General features: G+C 41.7%; 1 protein-coding gene across 1 annotated transcript in view; it reads left to right on the top strand.

The window, feature by feature from the left end:
* Window positions 1-18,987, top strand: part of DOCK3 (dedicator of cytokinesis 3) — a 568,243-nt gene that overhangs the window by 510,356 nt on the left and 38,900 nt on the right. The window contains exons 28-33 of the mRNA XM_064595595.1: window positions 2,277-2,371; window positions 4,530-4,605; window positions 5,140-5,240; window positions 5,504-5,562; window positions 7,772-7,920; window positions 17,040-17,125. Coding sequence (XP_064451665.1) covers window positions 2,277-2,371; window positions 4,530-4,605; window positions 5,140-5,240; window positions 5,504-5,562; window positions 7,772-7,920; window positions 17,040-17,125 — 566 coding nt within the window. The remainder of the gene's footprint in view (window positions 1-2,276; window positions 2,372-4,529; window positions 4,606-5,139; window positions 5,241-5,503; window positions 5,563-7,771; window positions 7,921-17,039; window positions 17,126-18,987) is intronic.

Here is an 18,987-nt window from a genome sequence, read left to right as displayed (position 1 = left end):
AAGATTCTCTGTTTTTGCATTTGACATTTTGACTATGATATCTCTGTATATAAATCTCTTTGATTTTATCCTGTTTGGAGTTCATTGAGCTGTTTGGGTGTGTAGATTAAAGGGTTTTTTCCATCAAATTTGGGAAGTGTTTAAAATATTTCTTCAAATATTTATTCAAAATCTCTTCCTCTTTTTCTCTCATCTCTTCCTGACATTCCTATTATTTGTATGTTTTTACAACTGGTGGTATCCCACATGCTCTGTTTTTCTTCATTTTCTTTCTGTTCCTCTGGATAATCTCAATTGACATATCTTTTAAATTTGCTGATTCTTTCTTCTGTCAGTTCAAATCTGCTGTTGAGCCCTTCTAGCAAAATTTACATTTCAGTTATGGTATTTTAAATTCTAAAATTTCTATTTGATGCTTTTAAAATAATTTCTGTCTATTTTATTGATATTCTCTATTTGGTGAGATACTGTTCTTGTACTTTCTTTTAATTCTTTAGGCATGGTTTCCTTTCGTTCTGTGAGCATATTATAACAGCTGATTTAAAGTCTTTTCCTAGTGAGTCCAACATTTGAGCTACTTCAGATAAAGTTTCTATTGACTTCTCTTTTTTCTGTGTATGGGTCATACTTTCATGTTTCATTTCATATATTATAATTTTTTTGTTAGAAACTAGATAATTTAAATAATGTGGCAACTCTTGAAATCAGATCCCCTACCACATCCCAGGGGTGGTTGTTGTTGCTTTTTGTTGTTTTGTTGTTGTTATTGATATCAGTTTGCTAGCTTATTTAGTGACTTTCTTGGACTAATTCTTTAATGTCTGTATACTTTGTTGTGTGCAGCCACTGAGGTCTTCATCTTAGTGGCCAGCTAGTACTTGGACAGAAATTTCCTTAAATGCCTTAAGTCATAAGTCTTTGATACTTTGCTAAGTATCTGTATGTGTGTGTTGGGACTTACCTTCAATGCTCCAACCATTTACATTACTGCCTTAGCCTTCACTTCCTGCTTCACATAGAGCCTCAAAGTCAGCCAGAGCGAGAGATTAGGCTTCTCAGGTCTTTCCTGGGAATATGTACAGCCCTGAACATGTGTGTGGACTTCTAGGTTCCCAGGAATATTTCAGAGCTTTTCAAAGTCCCCTATAGATATTTCTTTCCCCAGATTTTTCTTGTAAGTCTTTTGGCAATTTTCTTAATGCCCTAATGACATGGCTGCTCCAAGCAACTTGGGTATTAAATTATTACGGCTGATTTTTTTCCATATATGCCCTGGGTAAAAGGCTCTTCTCACTGGGTGAGCTCTGGGTCAGATCAGGGAAGCCCTCTGAATGGGGATTTCCCAGGTTGCTGCCAGACAGATAGAAAAGCAGCAATTGGGGGGGGGGGGCACTTTTTCAGGAGCTCACTACCACTGTGGTTCTACGGTTGCTTGTTTTCAAGGATATACCATGGAGGTAGGAAGAGGAATGGGACAGGAATGGGACAAGCTAAAGTGCAACAACTTTCACTGTTCTACTGAGATTCAACCATTTTTCTTGAATAACGCTCCTTGGATTGTTGCAAGTCTTTGCTTAACCTGCTTTGCCAGTGTTCTCATTACTTTCATAGAGGAGCACATTTTGGAGGTCTTTACTCTGCCATTCCTAAAATGCTTCTCCTGTCAATGTGTTCTTAATATTCAAGAGAGCAGGTTCTTTTTAAGATTTTATTTATTTATTTTAGAGAGAGAGAGAGAGAATGTAAGTGGGGGTGGGGAGGGAGCTGGGAGGGGCAGAGGGAGAGAGAGAGGGAGAGAAGCAGACACCACGCTGTGTGCAGAGCTCAATCTCAGGACCCTGAAATCATGACCTGAGCCAAAAATCAAGAGTCGGACACTTAAACAACTGAGCCACCCAGGCATCCCCCAAAAAGCAGGTTCTTATAGTCAAGTGCTCAAGGGCCATGGCTCAAATAATGAGACCCACAGACCCAGTTGGATACCAGTTCTGCTGGACTCTAGCCTTCCGAACACTTTGGGCTTTAGGCACCGGGCTCAGGGTGCAGAGCTCCCTCTGTTCTACCCAGTTTGGGTCTGCTCCCACCTGGCCTGAGAGAGTGCCTCGATCTCACTCTCATACAGGCCTCTAAAAGAAAATAACTCACAGAGGGAACCGGAATCTAACCCACTAGTCCTCTCCATTCTCATGGTCTGGAAGTCAGGAGAGCCCTGTTAAGGACATGCGTGCTGTAGTGGTTGTGGTGGTATCTCACATCAGATTTTCCTGCTGGATCAGGAATTCCTGCTGAAGATTTTCTGTGTGTTCCGGAACCTAATGAAGATGAGTGTCTTCCCTCGGGACTGGATGGTGATGAGACTTCTTACAAGCAAGTGAGTGTGGAAGGGCCCTGTACCAGCATCAAAAGAACTATTTTCAGACTAAGGAGAGAGAGAGAGAGTGTGTGTGTTTGTGTGGCAGAGAGAGAAAGCAAGACAGAGATCATTGCCAAGGCCATGGGGACAGAAAAGACAGGGTAAATTTGAAAAACGTTTGGAGGCACAATCAGTAGGACTTGACCATTTACCATAAGTTCAAGATGAAGAAAGTGTTAAAGATAGTTCAAAATGGAGTCTTAAGTGCCTGGCAGAGATGTCATGGTAAGGATAGAAAAGGAAGGTAAAGATGTGAAATCATAATACCCAGAAGTTTTCTCCTTGAGGGAGGCCTGTTCCATGGACCACTGGCCTCTGTTGTTGTCTAGTTTCAGGCAATTATCCCAAGCCCTCCTCTTGATTTGATTTCTGTTGTCTGCCAGACACTGCCTGCCTCCCACAGCTAGTGCTAATTATCCACCCAAGGCCTGGCTGTAAGGCTCTGACCACTTCTGACTCCAGCAACAGAATTCACTCTTAGACTGCCCCCAGATTGTCTCTTCCATTCATATTTCTAGCCTGTGCTTCTAATTGGCAAACCAGACAAGTAATGCAGGTGGTAAGGTACTGGCTCATCTGGTCTCCCCCCACTCGGGAGAAGGCCACTTGGCCTCCACTCTCTAGCCTGCTGCCTTCTCCCACTGATCTGCTTTCTTTTCTTGTTTTGAGGGAGAGAGAGCGGGGGAGGAGGGGCAGAGGGAGAGAGAGAGAATCCCAAGCCAACTCCACACCCAGCACAGAACCCAGTGCGGGGCTCGATCTCAAAACCCTGAGATCATGACCTGAGCTGAAATCAAGAGTCTGAAGCTTAACTGAGGCACCCAGGCGCCCTGATCTGCTTTTTGGTTGGCATTATGCAGAATGTAGTGCTATTATCTATGTTAGATATATTAGCAAGGTATCAGCATGGTTCCACTTTGTACCTTTTATAGGGCACTTTTTTCTTTTTTCAAAACTGCAAACATTTTATACAGAACCGAAAATGGTTATAACCAAAGTTGCACATGTTTTTTCTCAATTAGTGGATTTTCCATTTGACTCCCTCTTGTTTCTTTTTTGTTAAAGATTTTATTTATTTATTTGAGAGAGAGAGACAGAGATAATGACAGAGATAGCGAGAGAGAGCACAAGCGGGGAGGAAAGGGAGAAGCAGGCTCCCCGCTGAGCAGGGAGCGCAATGTGGGACTTGATCCCAAGACCCTGTGATCATGACCTGAGCAGAAGGCAGATGCTTAACCGACTGAGCCACCCAGGCGTCCTTCCCTCTTGTTTCTATCTCTTAGCTCTCATCTGAGTACTTCAGGGCCCTCAGCCCATCCTATAGGAACAGCCTCTTCTTTTAAGGCTCGTACCTTTCAAATCTGTCACCTCCTGTGCCAGTGGACTAGTCTCTCTAATGCACTGTTTTTGCCTTGCCCCTCTTCTGCACCAAAGACAGGGCGCTCAGTGTTAGACATAAGCTCCTTTGCCAGGCACCCAAGGCCCTCTGTAATCAAACCCTTACCTGCCTGTCCCACTTCATTTCCTTTCTACTTTAACCTGTGCCCTCAGCTCCAGCAAGCCAGCCTCCCATTGTTCCTTATATGTACCCAGGCTAAAACGGAGAGTGATATTCTAGACCAAAGGCCGAAAACAAATAACTTATAGATAAAAATAATAGCATGTGACAGCAGTAGGGATTTAATCATTATAAACCCTTATAATCAAGGAATAATAAAATTATACTGTAAGTCCTCTGGTAGTCATACCTTCACTACCCAGAAGTTCTCAAAATACTAGAATCACTCTTTGAACTAGAAGAAATCTTAAAGATCCAACTAATTCCCCCCACTCCCTGTTATAGGCAGGGAAACTGGGGCCTAGACAGCAGTTGTGCCAAGGCCAGGTAATGGCAGAGCTGGGCCTAGAACCCACTGATGTTCTATGGTGTACTGCCTACTGTGGGGCATTTCTCCAAGATCAGTTTTCTGTGAGGTTTGTGCCATCTATTCCTTTCCTTTATAGTCAGATCTTACATTAGAGAAAGTTGTACTCAAGACGTTTACTCATAGGTCATAGATGCTAAGCTGTCGGATGCCATTAACCCCGCCAACCAATGCCTTGTTCCTTACTGCAGTATTATAGTCACTACTGTCCAGTACCTGTCTTCCGCACTGCACAAGAATTTCACAGAAACAGACTTTGACTTTAAGGTAGGAGCTCCTGAAATCCATCACCGTCTTTGTAATACACTAGAAAGCCAAAAAACAAGCTCACTGTTTTGTTTCTGGGGTTTTTTTGTTTTGTTTTGTTTACTAAAAACAACCATTTTATTTTGCTCACAATTTTTCAGGTTAGGAATTAGAGAAGGACTCAGCTAGGTATCAGATGGGCGGCTGGGAGCTGGGGCAAGCTCACTGGTTTTTGCTTTATTAATATGTTCATAGTATTGAACCACTTCCAAGTTTGATAGTGACTAGGATATAACCTAAGAGCGCCCCTGTTGGAGGTGCTGGGAGCCAGACATCCGGGCGTAGGCTTTCTAGGCCAGAATCAACACTTTGGGTTTCAAGGAGTCAAGAAAGGAAAAAAAAAAAAGTTCTGTTTGCAAAGATACTTAAAAAGGAAAAAAAATCAAGATCTTAAAATTGTGAAATGAATTCTGTGCTACATCCATATATTTAGAATCTCTCTGCAGGGTTAAGGACTCAGGCTGTCACATGTTTTCTCTTTCTCTGTCTCTCTAGGTGTGGAATTCTTATTTTAGCCTGGCAGTTCTGTTCATAAATCAGCCAAGCCTTCAGCTAGAAATCATCACTTCAGCCAAGAGGAAGAAGATTCTAGATAAGTAAGACATATGTCTCTTCTTCACCTCCCTACCACATGCCCAGATGGGGTTATGTTTCAGTGAGAGGCTCCTCAGAAGTCCACAAGGTTCTCACTGAGTAGCTTCCCAAGGAGCCAAGTATGAGAGTTCAGTTGAGAGCCAAATGGCTTAGTTTGGGGGGAAGCATTAGAAACAGAGCTGAAGGGCTAACCTTACTGGGTTTGTAGCCCTGCCTTCCTGAACTTTCTCCCACTGAAAGCTGACTTCTGTGTTACTATTTCTAGGTATGGGGACATGCGTGTGATGATGGCTTATGAACTGTTCAGCATGTGGCAGAATTTGGGTAGGTCTTTTCTCCCTATCTTTCCCTTCCACATATTGCAAAGCCAAATAAAAAGTGACAAGACTAATAACTTCTCCTAGGTTTTATGGATGTTAATTCAGACCCAAGAGACCTTTACATATCTTTAACGTAACACCTCAGCCAGCTGGTACAGCACATGTGCACAGAACTCTTGGCAGGGAGACTTAGGCTGAGAAGCAAGACCCCAGTAACACATATGCACACTCCCTTTTTTGAGAACTAAAGTCAAAAGGAGAATATAAAGGCTCTAGGAGTTCTTCCCAGCTTAAGAACTCATGCCGGTAAGATCTTCTGTGCTCTTCATGTCCCAATGCAGATGTTGCAGGTTCAGAAGCATAGATCTTTTTTTAATTTTAATTCCAATATAGTTATCATACAGTGTTATATTAGTTTCAAGTGTACAATATAGTGATTCAGCAATTCTATACATTATTCAGTGTTCAACGTGGTAAGTGTACAGAAGCAGAGAATTTGGAGATATTCAGCACATGAGCAATATTTTCATAAATATTGGAACACTTTTTGGGTCTCTGGTATTCAGACGACGCAGATCAGGTTTCTCACACCAAATGCATGAGGATTGCATGCAAGAAGGGAAGTACAGCCCCTAGGTGAAATTGATTTTAGCTCTCTTTCATTCAGCAGCTTCTCTAACATCCAGTGCTTTTGATCTGAAATTGTCCGAGTGCTTGGTAGAATCCTTGGATTGCCCTGGTGACTAGGAGAGTCATCCTTTGGTACTATAGGCTTCTAAGTGGCCTCTCAGGATGCTAGAAAAGCCGTTACTCTTCCTAGCTATTACTCTTTTCAACTGAGCTCATGACTCTGAGGCCTTAGGAATGATGGTTATAAAATCTTAGAGTCCTCCATTAACCATCTCAATCACTAACCCTGGAAGCAGCAGACAAGGTATGAGGTATTCCTGCCAGTGAACACTAGGGCTTCTCTCCATGAGTAGGGATACATTTTACCAAGCAGGCTTTCCAGCTTCAGTACTCCTACACCCTGCAAGCAGCATAGTCAGGGTATAGATTTTAACCCTAAGCCCTAAACTGAAATTCCCAAGAACACAAGGTACTTATAAACTGTACCAAATACCAAGATTGGAATATGTAGAGTCAGCCTCAGGGCTAACATTTGCTTTCACAATGGAAGAAATAAAAAAGATGCCAAGTTTGCCTGATAAAGCCATTCCTGCCTCTTTTTTTTTTTTTTTTTGTGGAAATGGCATTTTCTAGTCCTCAAGAACTGACTTTACTTGGCTGTAGCAGTCATTACACAGGCCCATACTTTTTCTCCTTTATAGTCTCCAAAGGACTGAAAGCAGATCTCTAAAAGATGGCTCACTCCGTTTCACCACTGCAAGGAAAAGTTCTGTCCCACAGTCCTCAGGACTGGTCCTGCCTTCTGGGAACATGCCCCATATTGCAGGCCAGTCACAGGGAAACCTGCACCACCTACTTGCCATGGAAAGGCCTCATGAGAACGTTGGAGGATGTGCTGAGCTGGTCTGAGTAGATGTAGTGCCGCCATCAGAAGTGCAATGTGAAGACAAGGGGCAGGGATGGGGAGGAGTACAGACAGAGTCCCCAAATCATTCTGTCCTAGAAGGGCTGTGCAGAAGGCTCCTGCTAACTCAGGAGGAGGCCTCTTGGGCACACATGAGCACAGGCAGTGAAGAGGCTCATGAACTTCAGGCCTCTAGCTGCTGGACCAGGGGCTGTGAACATCTTACCACTTAAATTCCTCTGGGCTAGAGGTAGAAACCCCAGGGATAAGGCATTGTGTTTAAGCAGAAATATATGGATTTTCCTTGCTAAATCAACACTGAACAGGACAATCTGAACCTATCATAGGGTTACTCAGAAATCCTATTCTGTCTAAAGTAGTAAACTCTGTTCCTTGACTTCGGAATGATTTTCAGGTAGTTTGCTGCACCTCCCATAAATTCTTTGAAAAGATAGTTTTTGCCTGTTGAACATTTGTTTTAGCTGGGTTGGGCCAGTTTCATCTATGAACTCTAAAAAGCCAAGAAAAAGAGTATCTCAGAGAGCCATAGTGGAGAGCTTGCTTTGTTCTCAGTTGCTTCCAGGGCATTTGAAAGTATGTACTGTGGCCCCACATGGGAAGCTTCCATAGAAGGAGCTAAAAAAGCATAAATTAATATCTGTTGGGTTTTGTTGTTCAGGTGAACATAAGATCCACTTTATTCCGGGAATGATTGGTCCTTTTCTGGGTGTGACACTGGTCCCACAGCCGGAAGTGCGGAATATCATGATTCCCATCTTTCATGACATGATGGACTGGGAGCAGAGGAAAAATGGCAACTTCAAACAGGTAAGACAACACCTGGCAGTGTTCAGGGTGCTCTCCTCTGGATGGACCCCTTCTGCCCAGGCAGCTGATCCAAATGGCCAGACTGTGGCTCCAGTGGGAATGGGCTATAGCTTGGCCATCTTGAATCCTGTTCAAGGGTTTTCCCTTACTTGCCAGCCAGAATTGATTTGTAGATTTTCTTTATGAAGTTAGAGGTCAGAAAAGAATCAGAGGAAAGGAATGGAACATCTTAGAAAGAACTTTCTGTTCGAGGAAAGAATGGCTTGAGACTATAACCTCCCAGCTTCATTCAGGAGAGGGCCCTAGGAGCATATTGCCCTTCCTCTCTGGTGTGTGGTCCAGGCATTTCTAGGACTAGAACCAAGACCAGATGACTTCTCATGGCTCAGGGTAGCCCAGAATTTCACAGACTCCTGCATGGAGGGGTGGGTCCAGGAGATATAAGCCTTTAGCTTTTGACTAAATAGCTTCAAGCTGTGCCTCTGTGCAAATCTTCTGCTACCTCTAAGGTAGAGGAGATGACTCCTGCCTTTCTATGTGTAGCTCCAGAGAACAGGACTAGGATCAGTAGGGATCAATAGGGAACAGGTGATTTTAGCTAGTAAAAGAAATTACTTGCTAGCAATAGGAACTGTCCAATGTAGCTGGCCTGCTTTAGGGGATGGGGAGTTCCTCTTAACTGGTGATTCTCAGACACTCCCAGGAGGCCTCTAGGAAATTTCTGTACTGGGTTGGGGACTGTACCAGTTCCCCACTAAGCTCCCTCCCAACCCTGTGACTCTGGGATGAGCCAGTGATCTTAAAGTGAGTGACTATAACAGTGAGGAGCAGACCGGGCAAACAGTAATTCTTAAATTATTATTTATTTATTTTTAAATTTACAGAGTAAAATTCATTCTTTGTGATTTATAGTTCTGTAAATTTTGGCAAACACATAGTCATGTAACCACCACTGTTCTAAATTCCTAAAAATTCCATCTTGCTACCTTTTTGTAGTCAAACTTTCCCCCATCTTTAACCTATGGCAACCATTGATCTATTCTCCACCACTGTAGGTGGGCCTTTTCCAGAATGTTATGTGCATGGAATCATGTAGACTGTAGCCTTTTGAGACTGGCTTCTCTCACTCAGCATGCCATCGAGAGATTCATCCATGCTGTTGCATGTGTCAGTTTTTCTATGGCTGAGTAGATTGCAGTTTATTCACCATTTGAAAGACATTTGCATTATTTCCACTTTTTGTTGATTATGAATAAAGCTGCTAACAAACATTTCTTTACAGATTTTTGTATGAATATAAACTTTCATTTTTCTTAGGTAAATATCTAGGAATAGGATTGCTGGATATCGTGGTAAATGTATGTTTAACTTTCTAAGGTGCTATCAAATTTTATTCCAAAGTGGCAATACCATTTTGAAGTCCCAGCAGCATTGTATGAGAGTTATAGTTGATTCATATACTCACCAGAATTCGATATCATCTCTTTACGTGTTTATTTTAGCCATTCTTTTTTTTTTTAAGATTTATTTATTTATTTGAGAGAGAGAAAGAGAGAGAGAGGGAGAGCACAAGTGGGAAGAGAGGCAGAGGGAGAGGGGGAGAGAGTGAATCCTCAAGCAGACTCCCTGATGAGTGCAGAGCCTGATGCAGGGCTCAATCCCAGGACCCGGAGATCATGACCTGAGCTGAAACCCAGAGTTAACCAACTGAGCCACCCAGGTGCCCCTATTTTAGCCATTCTAATAGGTATATAACTGTATATCATGGTAATTTTAATTTCCATTTCTTTAATGATTAATGATGTTGAGCATCTTCTAATGTGTTTGTTTACCATCTTTATATCTTCTTTGGTGAAATGATTATGCAAAACTTGTGTTCATTTTTAATTGAGTTATGTTTTCTTATTGTTGAGTTTTGAGGGTTCTTTATATATTCTGGATGTCAGTCCTTTGTTGAATATATGATTTACAAATATTTCCTCCCAGTCCTTAGCTTGTCTTCTCATTTACCACAAGCAGTGTCTTTCACAGAACAAAAATTTTTAATTCTTATGCAGTCCAGTTTCTATAGATCATGGGATCTATATCTGGGATTGGGGTCATATCTGAGAACTCTTTGCCTAACCCAGGACCACAAAATTTTTTCTCCTGTGTTTCTTCTAGAGGTTTTATAATTTTATATTTAGATTTATTAGCTATTTTGAGGTAACATTTGTATAAGAAGTGAAGTATGGGTCGAGACTTTTTTTTTTCTTTTTCCCACATGGTTGTCCAACACCTTTTGTTGAAAAAATTATTATTTTTCATCAAAAATCAGTTCACCGTATGTGTTAGGTTCTCTTTCTGGACTCACTAGTCTTTCCATCTATGTCTTATCTCTTACCATTACCACACTGTCTTGATTATGGTAATTTTATAGTTAGTCTTAAAATCAAGTGGTGTGAATCTCCAAATTTGTTCTTCTTTTCCCCAATATTGTCTTAGCTATTCTAGTTCCTTTTTCTGTTAAGTCTCAGAATTAGCATGTCAATATCTGCAGAAATTCCTGCTGGGATTTTGATTGAGATTGCTTTGTATTTTATAGATCACATTGGAAAGAATTGATATCTTAGTAATGCTTAATACTTCTAGTCCATGAAGGCAATGTGTCTTTCCATTTTTTTAGGTATTCTTTTATTTCTTTCATTAGTGTTTTATAGTTTCCGCATATAGATCTTGTACATGTTGTTAGATTTATATGTATTTCCTATTTTTTGGTGCTGTTATAAATTATTCTGATTTTTAAATTTTATTTTTTAGTTGTTTGTTGCTAGTACATAGAAATACAATTGTTTTGTATACTAATATTATTTTCTACACCCTTGCCAAACTCACTTATTAGTTCCAGAAGGTTTTTGGAGATTCCCTGGGATTATCTATTTAAATAATCCTATCACCTTCAAACAGAGATCGTTTTATTTCTTCCTTTCTAATCTGTATGTCCCTTCTTTCCTTTCCTTTCCTTTCCTTTCCTCTCCTTTCCTTTCCTTTCCTTTCCTTTTTTTTAGAGAGAGAGTGTATGTGCAGGTGCAAGTAGTGGGGGCAGAGGGAGAGGGAGAGAGAATCTTAAACAGGCTCCACACCCAGTGCAGAGCCCAATGCAAGGCTGAATCTCACAACTCTGAGATCATGACCTGAGCCTTAATCAAGAGTCAGATACTTAACCGAAGGAGCCACCCAGGCGCTCCTTTTTTTTTTTTTTTTTTTTTTCCTTACCTTATTGCACTGTCTAGGACCTCTGGTCTGGTGTTAAATAAGAGTGATGAGAGTGGACATCCTTGCTTTCCTCTTAATCTTCAAGGAGAGCATTTGGTGTTTCACAATTAAGTATGATGCTAGCTCTAGGTTTTTTATAGATGTTCTTTATCATGGGTAAATAGAGTTTAACATAAGAATCCTTTTTTGGAGTGTGCAGCTCTAATGCCTTTATTTCTTTGGGAAATAATAACTTTAAACAGAAAAGAACTGTTGCTTTTCTGTGTTGTCACAGCCTAACTGTACAAAATTCACAACTGCCTGATGAGAGAACCTAGTTACCAGAAAGTAGATGGCATTGCAGAACTACACCATGGGTCATCTGAGTCTGTTAAAAGAGGGGGTAGGCCATTACTACTACTGAATAAAGAAGGTTACCTTTGTGGAACACTAACTTGGAACTCATTTGTCTCACACTTTAAGACTCAGCTGTTAAGCTGTGTTCTTTCCCTCATTAAGACTGCGGTGGGGCACCTGAGTGATTCAGTCGGTTAAAAGTCTGACTCTTGATTTCAGCTCAGGTCATGATCTCAGGGTTGTGAGATTGAGCCCCATGTCAGACTACGTGCTGGGTGTGGAGCCTGCTTAAGATTCTCTCTCTCCAGGGGCACCTGGGTGGCTAGGTTGTTAAGCAGCTGCCTTCAGCTCAGGTCACGATCTCAGGGTCCTGGAATCAAGCCCCACATTGGGCTCCCTGCTCAGCAGGGAATCTGCTTCTCCCTCTCCCTCTGCCCCTTCTCCTGCTAGTGCTCTCCCCCACCAAATAAATAAATAAAATCTTTAAAAAAAAAAAAGGATTCAAGGATTCTCTCTCCCTCTCCTTCTGCCCCTCCCCCTCCCCCCAAAAAGACTATTGTGAATAATTGGTATCTAGCAAGTATGTAAACCTTGTTATCTCTGGTTAGAAAAATCTTGCTGCTGCTTCCCTATCAGATATTTTAAAAGAGTGGTCTACTCTTTGCATCCCCCCCTTTCCACTTCCCACCCTCCTATCCATCCAGTCTAGTGTGTATTGCGTACCCACTTCTGTTGAAGCTGCTCTCTTCAAGATCACCCATAACCTTCTAATCACCAAAATTCAATGACATTTTTGTCTTGATTCCAATTGTGCTTTCCACAGCTTTGGCTCTGTTAACTATTCCCCTACTTCCCACCTACTAACACTATTTCTTCTAATTATAAAAACAGTAGTTATTTAATGTAGAAAAATTAAAATTATACTAAGCTATAATAAAAAAAATTTTTTTAATTTAATTTTATTTTACTATGTTATGTTAGTCACCGTACAGTACATCATTAGTTTTTTTTTTTTTTTAAAGATTTTTATTTATTTATTCATGAGAGACAGAGAGAGAGAGGCAGAGGGAGAAGCAGGCTCCCAAGGAGCAGAGAGCCTGATGCGGGACTCGATCCCAGGACCCTGGGATCATGACCTGAGCCAAAGGCAGACGCTTAACCATCTGAGCCGCCCAGTACATCATTAGTTTTTTATGTAGTGTTCCATGATTCATTGTTTTCATATAACATTAGTTTTTTATGTAGTGTTCCATGATTCATTGTTTTCATATAACACCCAGTGCTCTATGCAATATGTGCCCTCCTTAATACCCATCACTGGGCAAACCCATCCCCCCTCCCACCTCCCCTCTAAAACCCTCAGTTTGTTTCTCGGAGGCCATAGTCTCTCATGATTCACCTCCCCCTCTGATTCCCTCCCTTCATTTTTCCCTTCCTTCTCCTAATGTCCTCCATGCTATTCCTTATGTTCCACAAATAAGTGAAACCATATGATAATTGACTTTCTCTGCTTGACTTATTTCACTTAGCATAATCTCCTCCGGTCCCAACCATGTTGATGTAAAAGTTGGGTATTCATCCTTTCTGATGGCTGAGTAGTATTCCATTGTATATATGGACCATATCTTCTTTATCCATTCATCGGTTGAAGGGCATCTCAGCTCTTTCCACAGTTTGGCTATTGCAGACATTGTTGCTATAAACATTGGGGTGTATATGGCCCTTCTTTTCACTACATCTGTGTCTTTGGGGTAAATACCCAGTAGTGCAATTGCTGGGTCATAGGGTAACTCTATTTTTAATTTTTTGAGGAACCTCCACACTGTTTTCCAAAGTGGCTGTACCAACTTGCATTCCCACCAACAGTGTAAGAGGATTCCCCTTTCTCCACAACCTCTCCAACATTTGTAGTTTCTTGCCTTGTCAATTTTTGCCATTCTAACTGGTGTAAGGTGGTATCTCAATGTGATTTTGATTTGAATTTCCCTAATGGCTAATGATGATGAACATTTTTTCATGTGTCTGTTAGCCATTTGTATGTCTTCTTTGGAGAAGTGTCTGTTCATGTCTTCTGCCCATTTTTTGACTTGATTATTTGTTTTTTGGGTGTTGAGTTTGAGAAGTTCTTTATAGATCTTGGATATCAGCGCTTTGTCTGTAGTGTCATTTGCAAATATCTTCTCCCATTCTGTGGGTTGCCTCTTTGTTTTGTTGACTGTTTCCTTTGCTGCGCAGAAGCTTTTTATCTTGATGAAGTCCCAAAAGTTCATTTTTGCTTTTGTTTAACTTGCCTTTGGAGATGTATCTTGAAAAAGTTTCTGTGGCCAATGTCGAAGAGGTTACTGCCTATGTTCTCGAGGATTTTGATGGATTCCTGTCTCACATTGAGGTCTTTCATCCATTTTGAGTTATCTTTGTGTATGGTGTAAGAGAATGGTCAAGTTTCATTCTTCTGAATATAGCTGTCTAATTTTCCCAGCACCATTTATTGAAGAGACTGTCTTTTTCCCACTGCATATTTTTTCCTGCTTTGTCAAAGATTATTTGACCATAGAGTTGAGGGTCCATATCTGGGCTCTATAATGAAAAAATTTAATCCGTAATCCTACTATACTAGTAACTTGGGTGGGGGGGCAGGGTATGTCGTTTTTAGACTTTTTTTCCATACATCGAGGTTTTTAAGTTAAAAAATGGAGTCATTGTGTATATTGGGGTTTCAGGGACCATTGTGTATATTGACTTTTAATCTCCCTTTTTTAGTAGCACCTTGTCATCACTGTCTCTTCTTGCCAGTTAATCCTCCTCGGTACTATGCCGTCAGTTTAAAGGCCACAGAGTCTTCCACTGCATGGCTTAGACCAGTATGGTTTTAGTCAGGCTCCTAGTTTTAGAAACCTAGGTTCATTCCAGATTTTTGTTGTTAAAATTACAAAAAAACATATCCATTCTTAATTATTTGCTTAGGTAAACTTCTCACCTATAATTGCTAGATCAAAGAGCAAAAAGCCTTCCTTAAGTTTTTACAACACCACTTCTCAAAATGCTGCTGTCCACTGATGTCTCAGACTGCAGGCCACCCTCTCTGTGTGCCCTGTCCCAAGCACTGAGCATGCTGAGCTGAGTCAGCTGTTGTCCCTGCCTCTTCTTTCAGATGATGAGCTAGCTCTTGGGAACCTAAAATGGTACCTGAAACATGCTAGATTCATGGAGATTAAAATCAAAACTAACATTCATTGAACACTTCCAAGAGCTAGGGCACAGAGATACCAGAGAGGACTGTTAACCTCTGTTACTGCTTCATAAGAGAGGAATCATAGACTGAGAGAGGTAAATATCTTGTTCTGAAGTAGGCAACTGGTTGTCACAGGACAAATGTTTGTTGAATGAATGAGTAACAAGGTGTCACTTGTCACTTCAGGAATATTGGTTCCATAGTATAAAAGTAACTATGCAAACCTGAAATTGTCAATATTACCAATTATGACATGATATACTTGAAGAACTTAGCATTTCATTTGACTTAAATACATTGGTTTTGCATACATTGATCTTCAGCATTCCATATTTTGGATTTCTCAGTTTCTCCTAATAACTTCTTCCTTTATCAGCACTGCAGAGGGTGATGAAGTAATGTCCCCATAGCCTTTGATCACCAGCTCCTTTGCCTAACACAGAAGTTCTAACACTTGACTAGGTATCAGAACTACCTGGAGGGCTTGTTTGAAACAGATTGCTTCTCTCCTTCCCAAGTTTCTGATCCACTGGAGCCTGAGAATTTGTATCTATTTTTTTTTTTAAGATTTATTTACTTATTTGACAGAGTGAGAGCATGAATGCGTGCAAGTGGAAGGAGGGGCAGAGGGAGAGGGAGGGAGAGAATCTTAAGCAGGCTCCACACTCAGTGGGGCTTGATCTCATGAGCCTGAGATCATGACCTGAGCCAAAATCAAGAGTCGGACGTGTAACCAACTGAGGCACCCAGGTGCCCTGAGAATTTGCATTTCTAATGACATCCCTGATGACTGATACTGCTGGCCCAGGGACCCATTTTGAGAACTCCAGGGAACTGCTGCACCCATGTGTGCACTGTTATATTTTCTGCTGCTCCAGGCCCCCTCCCCTCCTTTGCCCTGTTCTGGACAATACAATCTACCTGTACCTGCATGTGTGAAAAGAGATATCTTGTTATAACAGACTCTTCTTCCCCTGGGAGGCTTGTGGCCAGCTGATTGCCCCAGTAAGACAAAACAAGATTTGAACTGAGAATGAGAGACCTTGGCCTCTGGGCTTGGCTCTTCCTGATTTTACATGGCCCCAGGCAAGTCCCTGCTGAAGCCTCTTCTCCACACAGAGAAAGACAAATGGCATCCATCCCTAAGGACCCCTGGTCTCAGATTTTCTCTTTTCTCTGAAAGGCATATTCAAGCCACTGACTCATCAGGCCAAACGTAAATGTATGAGAGTCTCCATCCTGGCCACATAGCAGGCCACTATAAACAAGACCGTATTTATTCATCCATTCTCATTTTCTGTTGAAGGGATTTCAGAAGCCATAATTGCCTTTGATGAATTTCTTAATTCAATAATTTTTTTTTTTTTTTTACTTCATTGCCTTAGGACTCTTTGGCCCTATGTGAAGTGAGAAAATGCTTCTGTTACAGCTCATTAAAAGCAGCCATGCCATTTTTGTTTATATGAAGTATCTGTATAAATAATACCACAATACCACATTTTTTTTTACAGTACCACATTTTAAAGGTTAATTAGGGGTTTAAAAGATTTTTATCTCACATCACTTACAACTATTTTCTCACTTCAGAATAAATCCAGGGAGGCTGATTAGAGAAGTGGCTGAGCCCAGCTGAGTGCCTTGTAGATCCATGGGGTGGGAACGAGTACAGTCTCTCTCCTCACAGTGTAGGAATCCAGTAACAAATGCGAGGGCCCCAGTGGTGAGACCGTGGCAGAGGCAGCAGCCCCAGCTCTTTAGGTCCTCTAGGGACAAACAGTGGAGCATTTTACCCTGAAGGAGAATCTCTGAAGGAAAGACTCATACCTTGCTCAACTCAGAGTCATGTCAGCCATTACAGTGAGGACTAGCCCTGCAGCAGCCTTCCTTTGTGACTGGCTGACTGGAGGGTAAAGTTCTAACCAAATGTATTTTACTCACACAATTTCTTTCGAATGAGCATTTTTTAAGAAAAAAAAAATTGACAAAGGCCTTTTTTCCAAAATACTTTTCTTTCCAGGGAATCCTTGCCTTTTGCCCCTAGACTGGGAAAAGAGTATCTGAGGTGTGTAAGTTCCAACTTTTATTTAAACCACTCGAGTAGAAGGCCTTCTTAATCTTGGGAGGCAGGGTGGTTTCTTGGTGCTGTAGATGAGATCCTGCTTTCTCTAGGATTTATTTGGTGCAAGGAAAAAAATCAGGAAGCAGTTCCCCACCATCCTCACTTGTGGCAGGAGTTGGATTTCCCATCCTTCCTCTGAGGTCAGCTTGGGTTTACGAAGTCTCTGCTTCCTTCTAGGTGGAGGCCGAGCTGATTGACAAGCTGGACAGCATGGTGTCAGAAGGGAAAGGCGACGAGAGCTACAGGGAGCTCTTCGGCCTGCTGTAAGCTGTTTCAGCCCCTGGCACCCCACGCTGGGGGAGGGGGTGAAGTGGGCTGATGAAGGGTAGGGGTGCAACCCGCACTGGGCAGGCTCCAGAGGGTGGGTATCAGGAGAGACCTGGGTCGTTCCTAGTCAACAGGAAGATGGCATTATGGCAGCAAGCTCTCTCAGGGATTGCCATAGTTGAGTAAAGAGGTAGAGACAGGCGATAATGCTGAGCGCTTAGATTTGCTGATAGGAAAAGGGTCATCCTATGTCTTCATAGCATGCACTGTATCCAGTTGGGCAAACAGCCCATGGGGACTCAGTGATGGCTCAGTGTTGACATTTCTAAGAAGAAAAAAGTTAAATCCCTGGTTTGTAAGATACAATCAGCTTGGAAAAAACACTACCATGGGTATTGTGACTTTAACAAATTGTACCCACTCTCCAGGTCAGTTTCCCTGTTTATGAAATAGGTGGTTGTACTGAATGATGTCAGGGGTTCTCCCAGGTCCACCATTCATAGCTTCTATCTTGAACTGATGGAGGCCAAGAGACCTTAAAGGACTTGCCACAGGGGGCTAAGTCCGAAGGAGGGACTCAGGGGAACCATGGTCCTTCTAGATAAATAGTGATGTTGGACATTTTATCTTCCTAAAGAACAAAATCTTAAGACTCTTACAGCTATAGAGTCCCTTCCCATCTTACTCATTATTTCCAGCTTTAATATTTTTCTTTTAGTGCCATTTTGAAGACAAGCCTCTAACGTATTTTTCCAATAATAATACTGTACATTTACTTAGAACTTTACAGTATACAAAATGTGCTTGACATTTCTTACTTAATCCTCACAACACACCTGTGAAGTGGGCAGGGCAGAAATTATCCTCATGAATAGAGGTGATAAAACTGAGCTCAGGGAAGTGTTATCCTGCCCTCAGTTGAATGACCAGTGAAAAGCAAGTCTGTGGGGGGAAGACCCAGATCTTTCCATTTCAAGAGGGGTAATCTTTATGCTATATCCTGCCCACTTTGTTCCTTGATGAGCCACACAATAAAATATGAATTTATTTGAAATTTAAATAATTATGATTTGTGAAAATGAATCCATACTTTAGTATTATTCTTTTAGCTGAAGATGTTTCTAATTGTGGAAATAATGCAGAGAAATCTCCTCCTAAGTCACTAACAGATGATTTTACTGCAAAGGAAAAAGCACACAAATAACTTGCATTTACTAATTACCTGACCAAATAGTGTTTCATAAACTCTTCTAAATCACGTCTGAGAGCTAAAAGTTGCTGAGAACCATGGAGCAGCATTTCCCAATTTGTGTTTTGGGGAAGATAGTAAGTGGATCATGGGCTAATCAGTTCAGAAAAGATTCAATTAAAATTGAACAGGCCTCTGTATTGTAGGACTTCTCAAAGCCTACAATACTAAGAAAGTTATGAAATCTCTCCAACGGGAGTGTGACCAGCACTTCCCAGGCTTGTTTGCTCACAGACACCTTTCTCAGTCCTCCAGAACAGCAGGGCTCTATAGAATAGTTCGGGAAGTACTGACACAGTGGCTTCATCCGCACAGCTCAGAGGCCAGAGCAATGGTGCTGCCTTCTCTCTCTAGTAACATGGGTCATGTGGGAAACCCTCACTTTCCCAGAAGCCTCGGCTCAGGCCACACACTGTGTGGAGAAGACGATCACCATCATGGCAGCATGAACAGCAGCCAGGCTGGGCCTCTAGCTGGGTCGGCCATTACAGGTGACTCTCACAACTTTCAGGGAGTGAGGGACAGTGTAGAAAGGAATCGGAAGTGAGACCTGGACCTGGGCTTATCACTGGAGCAAGCAGAGAGTCCAGGTCATCATCCCCTAGGAGA

Source organism: Mirounga angustirostris, unplaced genomic scaffold (assembly GCF_029215605.1).
Source record: "Mirounga angustirostris isolate CCGP_5_RB_7025 unplaced genomic scaffold, mMirAng1.0.hap1 SCAF_1, whole genome shotgun sequence".
Taxonomy (NCBI): domain Eukaryota; kingdom Metazoa; phylum Chordata; class Mammalia; order Carnivora; family Phocidae; genus Mirounga; species Mirounga angustirostris.
This window is presented reverse-complemented; position numbering and strand designations above follow the sequence as displayed.